Source organism: Aquarana catesbeiana, linkage group LG09 (assembly GCF_042186555.1).
Source record: "Aquarana catesbeiana isolate 2022-GZ linkage group LG09, ASM4218655v1, whole genome shotgun sequence".
NCBI lineage: Eukaryota > Metazoa > Chordata > Amphibia > Anura > Ranidae > Aquarana > Aquarana catesbeiana.
Window position 1 is genome coordinate 205377579 of NC_133332.1, and position 17807 is coordinate 205395385.

General features: G+C 41.3%; 1 protein-coding gene across 2 annotated transcripts in view; it reads left to right on the forward strand.

Annotated features, from left to right (window-relative positions):
• The window catches only part of COL5A1 (collagen type V alpha 1 chain), a 280359-nt gene that overhangs the window by 244776 nt on the left and 17776 nt on the right, over positions 1–17807 (forward strand). The window contains exons 54-64 of one of the 2 annotated variants that reach the window (XM_073599596.1): positions 76–129; positions 204–311; positions 401–454; positions 3023–3076; positions 5074–5181; positions 5311–5364; positions 5475–5510; positions 5608–5661; positions 5773–6034; positions 6798–6910; positions 15574–15642. In XM_073599596.1, coding sequence (XP_073455697.1) covers positions 76–129; positions 204–311; positions 401–454; positions 3023–3076; positions 5074–5181; positions 5311–5364; positions 5475–5510; positions 5608–5661; positions 5773–6034; positions 6798–6910; positions 15574–15642 — 966 coding nt within the window. Of the gene's footprint in view, positions 1–75; positions 130–203; positions 312–400; positions 455–3022; positions 3077–5073; positions 5182–5310; positions 5365–5474; positions 5511–5607; positions 5662–5772; positions 6035–6797; positions 6911–15573; positions 15643–15694; positions 15764–17807 lie in introns of both variants that reach the window. The other variant, XM_073599597.1, reaches the window with a different exon arrangement.

Below are 17807 nucleotides of genomic sequence, written 5' to 3' on the forward strand. Positions count from 1 at the left end.
GTGTATATAGTGATAACTATGTATTTAGTAGTTTGAATGTAGTTGCCTTTTCATGATCTTTTTTTGTCTTGTTAGGGCCCACCTGGTCCAGCAGGTCCAGAAGGACGGCAAGGAGAGAAGGGTGGAAAGGTAAACTGGGCTTACCTTTGATGTATTCTGGTGAGTTTTTATCACATACTAATAACCTCATTTTTCTAAACAAGGGCGAACCAGGCTTAGAAGGTCCTCCTGGCAAGACGGGTCCTGTTGGTCCTCAAGGCCCTCCTGGAAAACCTGGACCTGAGGGTCTAAGAGGTATTCCTGGACCTGTGGTAAGTACTCCTTTACATAAAGGTCACATGCTAACTATAAGCGTCACCAAGTGTCAAGTTATATAAAATATAAAAATATTTTCTTACAGGGTGAGCAAGGTCTGCCAGGATCAACTGGTGCTGACGGCCCACCTGGTCCTATGGTAAATTATGAACTTCATATTATATTCTTCAATTCTTACGAAATTATGAATTCATTTTCTGTGCAGTTAAGGGGGTTAGCTCCTAAGGACATCCTTTTTTTCAAACACGTTATTACATAGTATGACGTTTTCAGATATATCTTAACTCTCAAAAACGGCTGTTTTTGGAATGGCCTCCTGGCCTGACTCTAACCTGAGAATTAGGTTCCACAGTATCTATTCAAGGGCATTTCTTGTTCACATTGTTGTACCTGGCGTATTTTCCATTCATGGGAAGATTTGTTTTAACACCCCCTCCTGTATGCATCAGTTTTTTTCAGTAATAATCATAAAAATTAAAGGAATACTAATTAAAATAAAGGTTAAAGCAGAGTTCCACTCGTTTTTCAGTTTATTAAAAATTAAGCAGCTACAAAAAGTGTAGCTGCTGACTTTTAATAAACACACACTCACCTGTCCCACGGTCCAGCGATGCGGCCTCCCAAAGCCTCGCTCCTCTCCCTCTCCTCTCCGTGGCACCGGCATTGCAACTGTGGGCACTCGGCTGTGGTAGCTTGTGGCTATGCGTGAGTCACACTGCGCTCTCCTGAATGGCCGAGCCATCTTCTGGGACCTGTGACGTGTCCCAAAAGATTGCAGGGAGGGAGGAGTCGCCTAGGTGGCGCGGGCAGAAGTGGGAGCTGGGTACCTGTCAAACCTAGGTACCTACCCCCTCTCCCCCCAAAAAAAATGACATGCCAAATGTGGCGTGTCAGGGGGTTAGGTCTCCTTAAAGCGGAAGTTCCACAAACATTGAATTTGTTTGTGCAAGTTCTACCTAAACATTTATAATCATGCCAGCAGAGTTTAATAGCATGTAGTGCATCTCTGCCAAACATGGGGATAACATCACTGTTGTATTATAGTGACAGGTCTGCAGGGATTATATATTAACTACTTCCCCTTTCAAACCCCTACACCCCTAAGGATCAGATCAGTTTTTACATTTCTATGAACCAGTTTGTTCAGTGATAACTTTGTCATTACGTAAGATTAAAAAAAAGTAACAAAATAAACAAAATGCACTTTTTTCTTTTTTGACCATTGTTTGTTTAAAAAATTGTATTACTGTAGAATAAAAGTATACATATTATTTTATATTTTTTTCCTGTTTAAAATGACACTACAATTATCCTGGTACAAAGCAAAAATGACCAAACAAAAAAAGTTTAAATATCAATGGTTGATTAAATAAAAAAAGCAGGAAAATAATAATTGTCAGGCTGCTGACATCATCTGCAGCTCAAAGCTCATCCCATTGATGTGCAGATGAATGAAACAGAGTAGATACAAAAGTCACAATGTTACTTTTTTATCTCCCTATTTTGTCTAAACTTTGCTGATAAACACTGAATTAGATGGTTCTTCTTTTATTAGAGCTGCTGTATGGTCACAGCAACTCCAAGCTTAATTTTCATAGCCGGGGTTTGCCCACAATTGCGAAGGTTGTTGCGGCAGAGGTGCAGAAGAACTGGACGTGCTACACATGTCCTTTGTACTTTGATTACTGTTATACTGCAGCTGATTTATATGGTCCTCTAAGCAGAAATGACTAGACAATACAAACCTAAAAAAATAAAATTTTGACATTTTTACATGTGCTACAAATGGCCAATCATACACAGTAGAGTTGATGGTTAAAATACGTGGGCAACATATAGATAATTGTTACACATGTGGGTATCAAATGGGCAATCAAGGGTATTTATAATAAGTGGTAACAATACCTTGTGCTCAAGCAGTGGGCCCAAATGGTTAGTACAATAAGGTTCTTTATGTTTGTCATCAGTGGGAAATGGAGTACCTCTTCCCATTGGTGACCCATGTAAGAAGTATTCTTCCTCCTACTCAACACCAGTGTATGGGGATTTTTCCTCCCACTGACCACCAAAATAAAGGAAATACTTCCTTCCACTGACCACTGATGTAAGGGAGATTTTTCATCCAAACAACCACTGATATAAGAGGGATTCTTCATCCCATTGATCACCATTGTATGGGGAATTCTTCTGTAAGATGCACCTCCCCAGCTGGTTGTATCCAGAGCAGAGCTTCTGTCCCACCCTAGGTACACCACTGCTTCTACATAACTCCACATTCATTTTAACAAGTGTAATATAATGTTCCTCAACTTGTATAAAGGTTATTGAAGATTAACACATGTTAAACACACCAATTTATTCAGTAAAAACTTGTACTTGTTATTACATATTTACCATGACATTAGGGTCCTTCAGAAGGTATCCTAGGTTTCAATAGAATCTTCCTCTAAAATGAACTCTCAGCAACATTCTAAGTTATTTTACTTTCTATTCCTTGGAGTCGGGGTCTTCTCTCCATTTTCTACTGTGCTTGTCCTTGCAGGTACATGTTTTTATTGGTACTTTTGGTTATATGTAGTTCAGAACCCACTAGGTTTTCTATCTGTCTTTGGCATCGATAGAAGTCAATGAGACTGTTGGAAAGTTCTCATTATTAGGAGTGATGGTTTTAAAACTACATTATCTTTTATCAATTTTTTTTTAATAGGGCCCACCTGGTTTGCCCGGATTAAAGGGAGATTCAGGTCCAAAAGGTGAAAAGGTAAGCCATATTTTGTCAGCGGGCATAAATAAAAAAGTGCCTGTTTCCAGTACGCAATAGAAAGTGCTGTTTTGTGTCCTGTGATGGCCTTTTCAATAAGCAAGCATAATGGTAATCTTATACTGCTCCACCAATAAGGCTGGATTGAAGGCTCCAGGCCCTGAGAAATTTGGCCTTTCAGTGCAGTATGTTCCCCAATACTGTTTGGTTGTAGCGATCAAATCCATTGTTGGCTTCTAATTAGTTAAATATTCACAGAATGCAGCCCATAGAGAAGAACCAGAGCTTACAGAATGGCCCTGGATGCCATGACTGCATTAAGAATAGGGGGGCTCCACACCATGGTCACAGATAGCAATAAGGATTTTGGGGGGGGGGGGGGGGGTGGCTAAGCCCTACCTCAATTCACCCAAAATAATAATTACAAAAAAAAGTAGACACTCACTTTTAAGTAGATCTACACCATAACTGTGTGACATTTAGTTTATGATAACTAATTGCCATACTTTTTTCTTTTAGCACATTACATTTTTCCTTTTTTCATTCACTTTTGTACTTCAGTGCTGCTCATGTACTCCAGCCTTTTTATCCACTTCTTATCTGCATGGATGTGCTGCATATCATTGCTCTGGACAGACTTCCTGTTGGTGATAACCTGCAGAACATGCCTACAACAATGAATTTTCAGCTTGGCCACTTTCAGCTTGGCCTGTGAGTGGGGAACTTCCTGTGCTCTCCGCCTGTGCTGATTGTTGTTAGCATTGTTCCCATCCATCTCTGTGAACAGAGAACACCTATGCCCTATGTTATGGCGAAGGGTATGTGTTTTGTAGTCCTGTGTTAAGGTGTCAATGCTGCTGTTCCATAACTAGAACAGGAAGGGTCTTCACTAGCAGTATCACCAAGGGAAACAAAAGGAAAAAAGCCTGAAAAAAGAACTGGTGAGCTGCATTATATTGCATTTTTGAGCTTGGGTTTACACAACCCATTACAAATACAAATAATATTATTCTGTGTCTGGTTTAGGAAACCATCTAGTTTCCATATCAGCAGCCCCTCAGAGCTTCAGAAAACAAGATCAGAATAATTTTAGATATCTAAAAATCTCTACAAAATAAAAGTAATTTCTTGGACTAGTCTTGTTTGGAGAATTCTTGTTTAAAGTGTTACTAAAACCAGGAGCCTGCATTCACTATATCTGGTCTCCCACAGTACACAGAACATGGAAGTGCAATAATTTTAGTAAATATAAACTGCTAAATACCTTTTCTCATCAGCAGTATATAGCAGTCTTGCGACTTCTATCACTATCTGGTTAAAGCTTGTAGAGAGGAGTTTTCATTCACCCCTGACCCTCTGTCTGGACAGTGTTGATTGGCCCTGGGCTGATCACATGCACCCTTCCAAAAAAAAAAATCTCTAGCAATACACACCAAACTGAGCATGTGCAAAGTGCCCCCGAGGCTCTGTACTATCAGCAGATGGATGGGGGACTGTGGAAGAAGGGGAGGATCAGAGAAGACAGGATCAAACAGCCTTTTTACACAATGTGCAGGATTAACCCCTTAGGTTCCACAGTGAGTATAACATGCATGCTTTACTGCATATAAAGACTGATTTTACTGTTGTGGGTTTAGTAACACTTTAAGTCTCATCTCTCTGTGTGCTGGAAAGAACATGCCTCAGATATATTCAACATTTATTAAGAGCACTTAGGAGCGTATTACAAGGAATAACATTTACCCATAAGAAATATACCCGGCCTTATGGCTTATACATTATATAAATCTATCTGTTTACTGTAGTGACATCGTTTTCTCTTATAAATTTATTATTGAAGTCAGTGTAATTGTTTTTTACTTTCTGTGAAATTAGTTCTCACACAATTAAATCCTGTAAATTAACATCATCAGTCAACCTGCATCTTTTCTTGAATCCTTTATGAAATGGGGAAACCAGACAAGCCTTTAACTACTTCCTCCTTGTTTTCATGCTAGGGTCATCCTGGTTTGATTGGTCTCATTGGACCTCCAGGAGAACAGGGTGAAAAAGGAGACCGTGGTCTACAAGGTCCTCAGGGTTCTCAAGGGTCAAAAGGAGAACAGGTAACGTATATTTTCTGTTTCTGCCTAATTTATGGCTGAATATATACACAAATTTAAAAAATACACGAGACTGTACCGCCAGATTTAGTCCACACAATAACCTTAGAATTATCAATATGATCTATCTAGGGTATTTTTGGCCCATCTGGACCTGTAGGCCCCCCCGGTCCTCCAGGATTGCCGGTATGTTTCCTTAAAATACATTTATATTCCAAGAGTCTTATTGGTTCTTGATTACATTGCAACCAAACAATCTATGTTGTGGTAATTATCAGTTGTGATTTTTATTGCAGGGCGGTCAAGGGCCAAAAGGTGCTAAAGGGTCATCGGTAAGTATAATATTCTAGATCTTTCTTGGTCTTAAACTGCTTTCTTTTTCAGTTGTTACATTCTGTCAGCATTTAAACTCCCAATTTATATTTCTAGGGTCCAACTGGTCCAAAGGGTGAGCTTGGTATTCCTGGTCCACCAGGCCCTCCGGTGAGTAGTATGGTTATGTATTGTAATGTGCAGAAGTTGTCAGCATAACATATATTATCAATAATTGTTGGTGACACTTACAGGTGTGTAACGTTGCGAATTCTATTGCAGGGTCCCCCTGGAGAAGTTATACAGCCACTTCCTGTACAGTCATCGAAGAGAACCAAGCGAAATATTGATGCTAGCCAAGTAGTGGATGAAGGAAATACTGACACAAATTACATGGACTATGCAGACGGCATGGAGGAAATCTTCGGCTCTCTAAACTCCCTAAAACTGGAAATTGAACAAATGAAACACCCATTGGGCACTCAGGGTAATCCTGCCAGAACCTGCAAAGACCTACAGCTTTGTCACCCCGAGTTCCCCGATGGTGAGTTAAATTAGAATGGTTAAAACATAATTGCAGAGAATAAGAATAATAGACACTGTGTTGGGCATTCTACAACTGAAGCCACTGGTAAAACAGTAAAAATGTTACGCTATCCAACATACATTTGAAGTCAATGTTACTAATAATATGAAACATGCCATAGGCTACCATTGCTGAACACTTCTTCAGAAAAAGCTATTTCACTGGCTTTGATGCTTTGGACCATATACCTGAAGGAAGTAAGCAGCAATTGTAGGAAAAAGTAGGAACTGAACACACATCTCAGATATGTGACTTGGATCATCACCACAGTCAGGCAAATTGAATTTTCAGAAATATTTTAGCCACAATAGCCCTTCCTCATCACAACTTTTCCTTTAAATGACAATGCAATACCCATGGTATGCATGATCAGCGGTGCATTTTATTTTGAATAGCACCTCAATGCACCTTGAAAACACACCCTAACATAACACATCACATAGAACAGTCCCATCATAAACATTCCTGGAAATGGCAGGGAGTAAGTGGATACTATAGCAAATACCATCTGGAAACCAGTGTCATCACAAGTCAAAGCATATATCTAGTGTCATCACAAGTCAAAGCATCTCATACACACTACTCAGTGCTTCTGCATTTAAAGTGTGAAAACAATAAGATTTGAGTCTATCATAATGAGAGGATTGCGCCTTGTATCTGCTTATGGCCCAGTTACAAGGCAATGTTGACAGCCTTTTTGCTTTTCTCTCCTCTGATCTAGGTGAATATTGGATTGATCCTAACCAGGGCTGCTCCCGAGACTCATTTAAGGTTTACTGCAATTTTACGGCAGGCGGAGAATCATGCATCTTTCCAGACAAGAAGTCTGAAGGAGTAAGTGTTGTAAACTTCCTTTGAATGTGGCATTAGCAAGGCTTGAAATGTCTGGCACCAGTAAAGCTTGGCAAGAGAAGGAAGGCAGAGAGTCCAGTATTTTAAGATCACTTAATTAATTCCCTCCTCTCCCCAGACACTTCATGTCTAAGCTATTGACTGCCTGGGCCTGATCAAAGCAATCAGCAACAGAGGACAGTCAAAGTGTGTGTTAATATTGCTCAACACTTCAAGGCCCTCTCCATCGATAACACCAGCTGGGAAAATCCACTAGAGACCCAGCACACTGGCTCGTAAAAACAAAGGTTATCTAGTCTGTCCTGCGGCAGTCTTTGCAGATTTTGAGACCTGATGGTCAGATTATCTGTTCACGCCTGTAATCAGTCAACAAGACCTAACAGTGCTGTTACTTAAAATAATGTCAAAAATTCTAAGTAAATGGTACAATTTATAACGTTCGATGGTCATACTGACTGGTGAAAATGTTAACTATTTGCATGGGATAGTACGTTTACTAAATGCTAATAAAGCTCACAATGTACTGTAATACATGTATGCAAAAAAGTAGCAAGAAATTTTACATTTCTTTTTCTTCCTAAAATCACACCAATTGACCTAGTCCAATCTAATATAAAAACAAAGAACACATGAACTTGCAATAATTTATCACCAACAAGCAACCATGGATTTTAGTTTTACTTAAACGCAAAATACGAGAAAGCAATTTAGGGGCTACCTCACCAATTTATATTTTAGATGGGTGTTGAGAATTAATCCCTCCCGAGACTGTTTTTATATCTTTTAGGGATTCTATCAGTGCTATCTGCTTGGAGTTCCTGGGTCTGCACTCCTTCTGTGGCCATAAAGGGCTCCCACCATCCTTGCTAGATTTTTATTACATTTATGGAGAGAAGCTGGAGCACTCCAAGGTGGCCAAAACACCCATAACAACTGAGTGGACAGGAACGTAGTTGAGAAATATGGTAGGGAGGTCTCAATGCCAGAGTATCTAAATCACATAGGAAGCCAGGGGGCTGACTCATCCTACCAACTCAGCCTATAACTAAAATAGCACTTTTTACTGGGTGAAGCCTTTAAATTACCTACAGATCCTTTAATAAGGTAGCGCGAGAGCTGCTATTATGAATTTGAAGCCAGCACGTCTGTAAAAAAAATAATTTTTTATAATGAACATTTGAGTCAAATAACTTAGTCAGCATAGTAGAGCAGTAATGTGTATAGGCTAGCTCTATGCAGCATCCCAAATTTAGCTATAGTGAGGCTACTGATAGAACCAATTGATCACCAATTGATGGAACAATCTCTGAACAGTTGATTATAACTTTATAGCCTTTTCTGCGACAGTGTAATAATTGTGATGGTTGAAACCAAAAACCTTAAGACAATGCCTTGTGTTATACCTCACTGCCCACAGGATTAATATTTGTATAGCTCTGCCTGTCAGCTCTCTCCCTGCAGCCATTACATTTATTCAATAGCCCTACGAATCTTTATTTGCTTAATGCAAGCAGTCAGCTGTTTAAGAGCACGGAGTGCCGACAGCCAGCTACACACTACAGTTATTTTTTTTTTTGTGCATAAAAACCTGTCAGCTCCGGTAGGAGACACTGTACTAATGATCTGACATTAGTGCAGTGATCTCCCTCTCTGAGCTGTTGTGTTCTCCCCTGCCAGAACACTGATCAGCGCTCCCTGCCATTGGCTGAGAGCGCTGATCAAGAGTAGGTCGGCTGCTGGTTTTACAGCATGCACGTCTGCCAGAAGCCAGCCGAATGGAAAGACCGACATACATACAAGCCGAATGTCGGATTTTTTTTTTTAAACGGCATTCGGCCCATGTGAACGGGGCTTAGGGAGACTATATTCATTTTACAGTTTGTATACACTCACTAGCCACCATTTTAGGTGGACCTTTCTGACGCCATACATTGGACACATGGCCAGTTATAATACTCTTGTACTCTGTGGCATTTAAATGGGATTCAATGGGTAGTTAGGGGCCAAATGTGTGAAAACAATGCCCACAACATTACGAGCTGCACTGATGACACCAAACAGGCGAAATCCATAAATGTATACTATGTGCTGTACCAAATTCTGACCCTCCATCTGCATGCCATAGCAGAAGTCCAAACTTGTCAGATCAGCAATGTTTTTCCAATCATCAGTCCTTCAGAATTTGTGATCCAGAATCCCCTGCAGCCTCATTTTCGTGTTCATAGTGGACAGAAGAGGACCTGTGTGTTCACCTGCTGCTCTGGTCTGTTATCTTTAAGATTCCTCATGCTGGGTGTTCAGAAACAGCCTTCTGCACAGCATCCCAGTAAAGGAATGTTATGGAAGCAGCTGTAGACTTCCTGTCCACCTGAACAAGTTTGCCTATTTTCCTATAAACCCTCTCATTAAAAATGTGTTTTCACTGCAGAGCTTCTGGTTGGTGGATATTTTGTGTGCCATTCTTTGAAAAAAAACTATAGAGTGTAGTGTGTGAAAGTTCCAGGACATCAGTAGTTTCTGAGATCCTGCATCCACACAGACATGAGCTTAATGTAGGTAACCTTATCAAAATGTGTTAAAACTGAACTTTGGGTATAAAAAAAAAAACTGACCCTTGGTGTACTTATATTTGTCTAGGGGAAAACAAAAAGCAGTTAAAATTTCCCTATCCCTCGCTCACCAGCAAGCCACCGCACGTCTCAACTCTGCGGCGCTTTTTGTGGGCCTTCAGTGTTCTTGCTTACAATTAAGGATGAGCTCAGGCGTGTTCGCAACCGCACCTGCAGAGCCCGCCAGGAAGTCGACACGGTGGAGTGCTCATCACAAGCAGTGAGACATTTTCACGATCCGCGGCTGCAGAAATTGGGAAATGTCTCACTGCCTGTGATTAGCACTGTGAAGTGCCGACTTCCTGGCGGGCTCTGCACGTGCATTTGCGAACACGCCTGAGCTCATCCTTACTTACAATGCAGTACTGCTGGTTCTGATAACGCCAAAGTGGTTTGCGACCAATGGAGCGGTAAATAGAAGTGTTTTCAGGGGAACAGTCATGCAGCTAGAAGGAAAGCCTGTGAGAGTGAGGGATAAGGTAAGTATAACTGCTTTTTATGTCCACACTAGACAAACATTTACTTTTATTCCTGCAGTGTGGGGGGAGCCCTGCTGTAAAAGTCATTTTCTTTCTTTACCCAGAGGTCAGCTTCAACACCTAAATAACCTTGTGTGTATATATACCGTGTGTGTATATATGTGTGTATATATATATATATATATATATATATATATATATATATATAGTACGAGTACCGATACTTTTTTTCAAGTACTCGCCGATAGTGAGTTGGGTGAGGCTAGGGTGGGGGCAGGGTGGGATGAAATAGGGATTGTGGGGTGAGAGCGTTGGGATGGAAAAGGCTGTAATCGCTGGGGGGGGGGGGATGGGAGGGTCATTGGGAGACATGGAGGCAGAGGTGACAGTTGGTGGAGGGAAGGAGGATGCAACACAGGGAGGGTACAGCACAGGAGGCAGTAGGGGACAGTACAGGGGGTTAGGAGGGCAGGGATCAGGCACAGTACATGCAGGGTTCAGGCACAGTACATGCAGAGTGCAGGGTTTAGGGCACAGTACATGCAGAGCCAGTGCAGCCTTTAGGGCACAGTACATACAAAGTGCAGGGTTCAGGCACAGAACATACAGAGTACAGGGTTCAGGCATGTTACATACACAGTACAAGGTTCAGTTCTGCTCCACCACTCCTTTCCACTGCATTCTCATCCACATGATCCCCCATCCACCCTTCCTCAGCTCTGACTTGTGTTCAGACCTCATCTACTGCCTTTCGTCTTCTCACCCCTCCCTTAAAAGCTACATCCTGCACATACCTTACCATTGTACTAATGTAAAGTACCTGGCAAGCTCTAGCACAGACATTCCCCATTGCAATCGCTGCCTCTCTGCGGGGGCGTCAGCATCCAGGCATTAGGGTCAGAGAACGTGCAGCCTACCTCCCGAGGACCCCCTCCAGCCCCTGACATTACTTCCTGGAGTGCCAGCATCTCCCATGTCACTGCACTGCACTCGGAGACAAGCTTTCAATCCTAGTACAGATTTAGCTGACAGGCTGGGACTGATGTTGTGTCCAGTTCAGGTCTAAAGTCACTTCCGGTATCGGAGTATTTTCGCGAGTACCGATACTATCAAAAATGCCTGGTATCGGTGCAACCCTAATATATATGTATATATACACACATACATACAACCCCAATTTCCAAAAAGTTGGGATGCTGTGTAAAATCTACGTAAAACAGAAGAATGCAATGATTTGCAAATTTCATAAACCCACATTTTAATCACAATAGAAAACATCAAATGTTTAACCACTTGCTTACTGGGCACCTAAACCCCCCTCCTGCCCAGACCAATTTTCAGCTTTTAGCGCTGTCACTCTTTGAATGACAATTGCACGGTTATACAACACTGTGCCCAAATAAAATTTTTATCATTTTTTTTCTCCACAAATAGAGCTTTCTTTTGGTGGTATTTGATTACCTCTGGGTTTTTCATTATTTGTTAAAAAAAAAAAATTAAAAAAGACCGAAATGTAAATAAAAAAAATACAAAACCAATTTATATTTTGTTAATACATTTTGCAAACAGTTAATTTTTCTCCTTCATGGATGTACGCTGATGAGGCTGCACTGATGGGCATCGATAGGCTGCATTGATGGACACTGATAAGGCGGCACTAATATGTGGCACTGGTGGGCATTGATAGGTGACACTGAAGGGCACTAATAGGTGGCACTGATGGCCGGCAGTGATGGGCACTGATCAGCACTGGTAGGTGACACTGATAGGCAGCGCTGATTGACACCACCGGTGGGCATTGATAGGTGGCACTGATTGCTGGCACTGGTGGGCACTGATTCGTGGCACTGGCAGGCGGTACTGATTGACACAGATGAGGCGGCTTCGCCTCTTCCTCACCGATGTCCCTGCTGATCTTCTGTTTACACCACGTGATCAACTGTCATTGGCTGACAGCTGATCACGTGGTAAGAGGCCGGGATCTACCCCTTACTCCAATCTGTGATCACCCGAGTCTCATTGACTCGGTGATCACAGCACGCTCCCTACAGGGGGCGCGCGGGGAGCGTGCAAAGGGGAAGATGTCTATTGAAGGCCTCCCGGCAAAGTAGGTTTGCGCTTTAACTGTCATTCGGCTATAGCGCGGATCTGAAAGAGTGAAACTGAGAAAATATACAATTTTAAGAAAAAAAATGAAGTAATTTTGAAATTGATGGCAGCAACATGTCTTAACCACTTCAAGACTAGCCTCGTTTTGGATTTTAGGTGTTTACAAGTTTAAAACAGTTTTTTTTGCTAGAAAATTACTTAGAACCCCCAAACATTATATATTGTTTTTTTTCTAACATCCTAGAGAATACAATAGCGGTCATTGCAATACTTTTTTTTGCACCGTATTTGCGCAGCGGTCTTCTAAGCGCACTTTTTTTGGAAAAAATTCACTTTTTTGAAAAAAAAAAAAGACAACAGTAAAGTTAGCCCAATTTTTTTTTATATTGTGAAATATAATGTTACGCCAAGTAAATTGATACCCATCATGTCACGCTTCAAAATTGCGCCCGCTCGTGGAATAGCGTCAAACTTTTACCCTTAAAAAACCTCCATAGGCGACGGTTAAAAAATTCTACAGATTGCATGTTTTGCGTTACAGAGGAGGTCTAGGGCTAGATTTATTGCTCTCACTCTACCGGTCGCGGCGATACCTCACATGTGTGGTTTGTCCACCGTTTTCATATGCGGGCGCTGCTCACGCATGCGTTCGCTTCTGCGCACGAGCTCGTCGGGACAGGGCGCTTTAAAAAATTTTTTTTTTTTTTTATTATTTATTTTATTTTATTTTATTTATTTTTTCACTGTTTTTAAAAAAAAAAAATTGGATCACTTTTATTCCTATTACAAGGAATGTAAACATCCCTTGTAATAGAAAAAAGCATGACAGGTCCTCTTAAATATGAGATCTGGGGTCAAAAAGTCCTCAGATCTCATATTTAGACTAAAATGCAAAAAAAAAAAAAAAAAAAAAGTCGTTTAAAAAAATGACACTAAAAAAATTGTGCCTTTAAGAGAAGTGGGCGGAGCCGTCGTAATGACGTCGCTCCGGCCGTCACATGGTATGGAGACGGGTAGGCGCCATCTTGGCCTCACTCGTCTCCATACCTCAGCAGGGAAAGGACCCGATCACCTCCGCCGCTACCGACGGCTCTGGTAAGCGGCGGAGGGTGCGGGAGAGCGGCGGGAGGGGGGGTGGCACCTCTCCCGCCGCCGATAACGGTGATCTCGCGGCGAACCCACCGCAGAGACCACCATTATCGTGTACGGAACCGCCCGCTGAAAAGATGGATACCTCGGTTGTGGCAGCAGCTGCTGCCGTTACCGAGATATCCATCTTCAAAAAAATGACATATATATACAGTGGGCGGTCCGGAAAGTTGGGAACATGAAAAGCAGCCATCTTCTCTGGGCTAAAGTGCATTTAAAATGGTCTGCCATGTGGAAAACAGTTATGTGGTCAGACGAATCTAAATTTGACATTCTTTTTGGAAACCATGGGTGCCGTATCCTCAGGACTAAAGAAGACCTTGCAGCTAAACTGCATACGACATCTCTGACAACAGCATAGCTTCATAGTAGAAGAGTCCAGATGCTTGCAGTCCAGACCTTTCACCAATTGAAAATTCTTGGTGCGTTTAGAAATAAAAAATTTGACAAAAGGCCTAGTGTTGAGCAGTTAGAATCCTATATCAGGAACAACCTTCCCTTCCCAAAACTCCAGCAACTAGTATCCTCAGTATTCAGATGTTTAAAGAATGTTGTTAAAAGAAGAGGGGGAGCTACATTGTGGTAAGCATGGCCCTGTACCAACTTAATTGGAATTGTAATCTTACCAGCTTTTTGTTGCCCTGTACCAACTTTTCTGAGACGTGTTACTGCCATCAACTTCAAAATGAACTTATATTTTTAAAAAAATTTTACATTTTCTCAGTTTAAACATTTTATATATTTTCCATTGTGAAAAAAATATAGGTTTATGAGATTTGCAAATCCTTGCATTTTGTTTTTATCTCAGATTCCACCTGTATTGAATTTAATTGTAACTGCACTGCTTGCTCTCCTGTTGTAAAGCACTGCGCAAAATGCTGGCGCAATATAAATCCGGTATAATAATAATTTTACACCACGTCCCAACATTTTTGGAATTGGGGTTGTGTCGTTCAGTCTTGAACCAAAGCACAGTGAGGTAAAAAAGTGTTTGATCCCCTGCTGATTTTGTATGTTTGCTCACTGACAAAGAAATGATCAGTCTATCATTTTAACAGTAGGTTTATTTTAACAGTGAAAGACAGAATAGCAACAAAAATATCCAGAAAAATGCATTTCAAAAAAGTTATAAATTGATTTGCATCTTAATGAGTGAAATAAGTATTTGATCCCCTATCAATCAGCAAGATTTCTGGCTCTCAGGTGTCTTCTATACAGGTAACGAGCTGAGTTTAGGAGCACTCTCTTAAAGGGAGTGCTCCTAATCTCAGCTTGTTACCTGTAGAAAAGACACCTGTCCACAGAAGCAATCAATCAATCAATCAGATTCCAATCTCTCCACCATGGCCAAGACCAAGGATGTCAGGGACAGGATTGTAGACCTACACAAGGCTGGAATGTACTACAAGACCATCGCCAAGCAGCTTGGTGAGAGGGTGACAACAGTTGGTGCGATTATTCGCAAATGGAAGAAACACAAAATAACTGTCAATCTCCCTTGGTCTGGGGCTCCATGCAAGATCTCACCTCGTGGAGTTTTAATGATCATGGGAACGGTGAGGAATCAGCCCAGAACTACACAGGAGAATCTTGTCAATGATCTCAAGGCATCTGGGACCATAGTCACCAAGAAAACAATTGGTAACACACTATGCCGTGAAGGACTGAAATCCTGCAGTGCCCGCAAGATCCCCCTGCTCAAGAAAGCACATGTACAGGTCCTTCTGAAGTTTTCTAATGAACATCTGAAATGCTTCGGAGGAGAACTGGGTGAAAGTGTTGTGGTCGAGCTCTTTGGCATCAACTCAACTTGCAGTGTTTGGAGGAGTAGGAATGCTGCCTATGACCCCAAAAACACCATCTCCACTGTCAAACATGGAGGTGGAAACATTATGCTTTGGGGGTGTTTTTCTGCGCAGCTAAGGGGACAGGACAACCTCCTTCCCTCAGCCAGGGCATTGAAAATGTCAGTGGGCAAACGTCCAAAATTAGCAGGGGATCAAATACTTTTTTTTTATACACACATAGTATTGATCATTTAGGGGGGTTATTTATAGAGTGTGGAGTAGAGCTTGAACATTTGAGTATTATTTGCAAGGAATCTATCAGAATGCTCAGAACGCTCTGAATCTCTGTAGTTAGTAGAATGCATTATAAAAATCTGTGTGGGTTTATTATGAACCGGCTCAGCCCTGCCAATGTTTGATATCTGTTGCCGATAGGGGATGCTTTTTGGTGTTTAGCTTTAACTCAAGTATAACCCTTTATTTCCTCCTATCATTTCCCTTTCACAATTCAGGCTAGACTTACCTCCTGGCCCAAAGAGAACCCGGGTTCCTGGTTCAGTGAATTCAAGCGTGGTAAACTGGTAAGATTTAGATTTCCAATTCTATCCCTGTAACTCATGTCATATTTTACAGAATAAAGTGGCTCGATGGCCCAAAGAGGTGCCTGGTACATGGTATAGCCATTACAAACGAGGGTCTATGGTAAGTGGCTAACCCGGCCTTCAGTCTTGAACCAAAGCACAGATCCTGCTTCGGTTATGGCCAAACCACTCTGCATGTCTTACTAACACTAGTCGTGGGGGAAATGGTGTTTCTGGACTACCAGGAAAATACATTTAAGGTGGACTTGGAAAGGAAAGGTTTTTTTGCTCTTTTTACCCAATAGTCTCCAACCGTTGAAAGGAGTCCTCAAACCAAGCACAAATCAGTCAGCACTAAAACAGACACAGTTTATATTTTTAAGGCTGATCCCAAGTTATTGTGTTAAAAGGTCTTTGTCTAAAACATTGGTAAAATTAGCCAACTGACCATCAAATGGCCATTTTATCTTCCCAGTTTGCTTGCACCTCAGTGAAAAGCTCTGTGGCGCAACATAAAACACAATATTGTATAGCATGTTTGGCTAGTCACTCATTTTGGCTGCCCTTCCTGTTCCAATAGAAAAAGATGAGCACCCACTGAGGCTAAAATACCAAAGAGGTCTTTAAACTGACAGCTATGCAGAGCAGGGAAGGTAGGAAAGTGTTTTATTGTTAGTCTGTAAACCCTTAGATAAGGTATTTATTTTATTAGAACCTTTTAAAACGTCTTGGTTACATTATTTTATGCAAGTACACAGTAACTAATTGAGCAAATAGTAGCCAGATTTGACATTCCTTCTTTTTTTTTAATTTCCTAAGGTACCATTCCCCTTTTCATCCTTTAGAGGGTTAATGTAGAATTAAGACTCTCAGGACAAGAGTAATATTTTAGGCTTAGATAAGTTTCCCTCTTTAGCGCACATACAATGTTTGCACAGCTCTGTGCACTATCCAGTCGGTGCGCTTTCTTTCTGTTATCCCTGCCCCAGACCGTAACACACTGAAAGGGATGAGGAGTCAGGCTGCATGAAATCTCTGCAGTCTATGGAGAGATATGCACACCTGCTCATGTCTATACTTTCCTTTAGGCTCACCATATGATGTGAATTACCACACATACGCCACAAAGTGTATATAAATTACACCCCAATGCATATATACAGTCTAAAGAAATGCACCTGAACTTCAGTGTACCACAACACACAGATGTATAGGCACTGTAGATGGTGGTGTTCTGAATTGGTCAAAATAGTTCAAATAGTTTTTTTGGTGCTGAGGCTCATTAAGGGCCCATTTTAACCAAAGAGCTACTTTAACATGCTTCTAGATGTAATTGAACCCTAGGGCACATCAACAAAATACTGTACAGAAATACAATGTTTGTGTTAGAGGTCCTAGACACTCTGTTCACACCTGGTAATATAGACATGTCCGGTACTACAAAAACAATTTTTTTATATGCAGTCTTTCATAGTCGTTACTTTTTAGGTTCTGTTGTGAAAAATACCCTCGCTGAATAATTTTCTCTGGTTAGCTTTACAGGACAGCAAAAATGCAACAGTAACTTGGGCTCTATCACCATAAAACATTAATCTGTGTATTATTGCATACCCATTAATAGTCATTCTTCAGAAATCCACATTATGCCAAATGTCCACCTTAAAACACTTGTTTCCTCTGGGTATGTATGGTGCAAGGATACACACAATCCATGAGTATGTGGGGCTGTTCCTGCATTGGCTTCCTTCAAGGAAAGTTCTGCCTGTGTCACAAGGCATGGACATCCGATATGGTACCTATGAGCTCTTCATGACAATGCACACCAGTAATGTAATCTAAACTGTCTGCCCAAATATCCTTATTGTACAGCATTTTATGGCAGTGCTTCATTGATACAAGATTGGTTACCCCAGTTCTAGCACTGCCCAAGCCTTTGGGGGGTCATGCACCGGGTTGTTATTTCTAGTGATGAATCCTATTGGCTTGGTTGTGATGTGTTTTGACACATATGACATACGTGGTTGGAATTCAGAAATGGTTATTGTAATCCCAGAACCTTATCTAAAAATTGTCACCACACATTCCATATTTGTCCATATATACTTATATGGTCTTTTCAGTAGTTGATGAACTGCATATCCCAGCATTCCCTGGCTAGTCAGGTC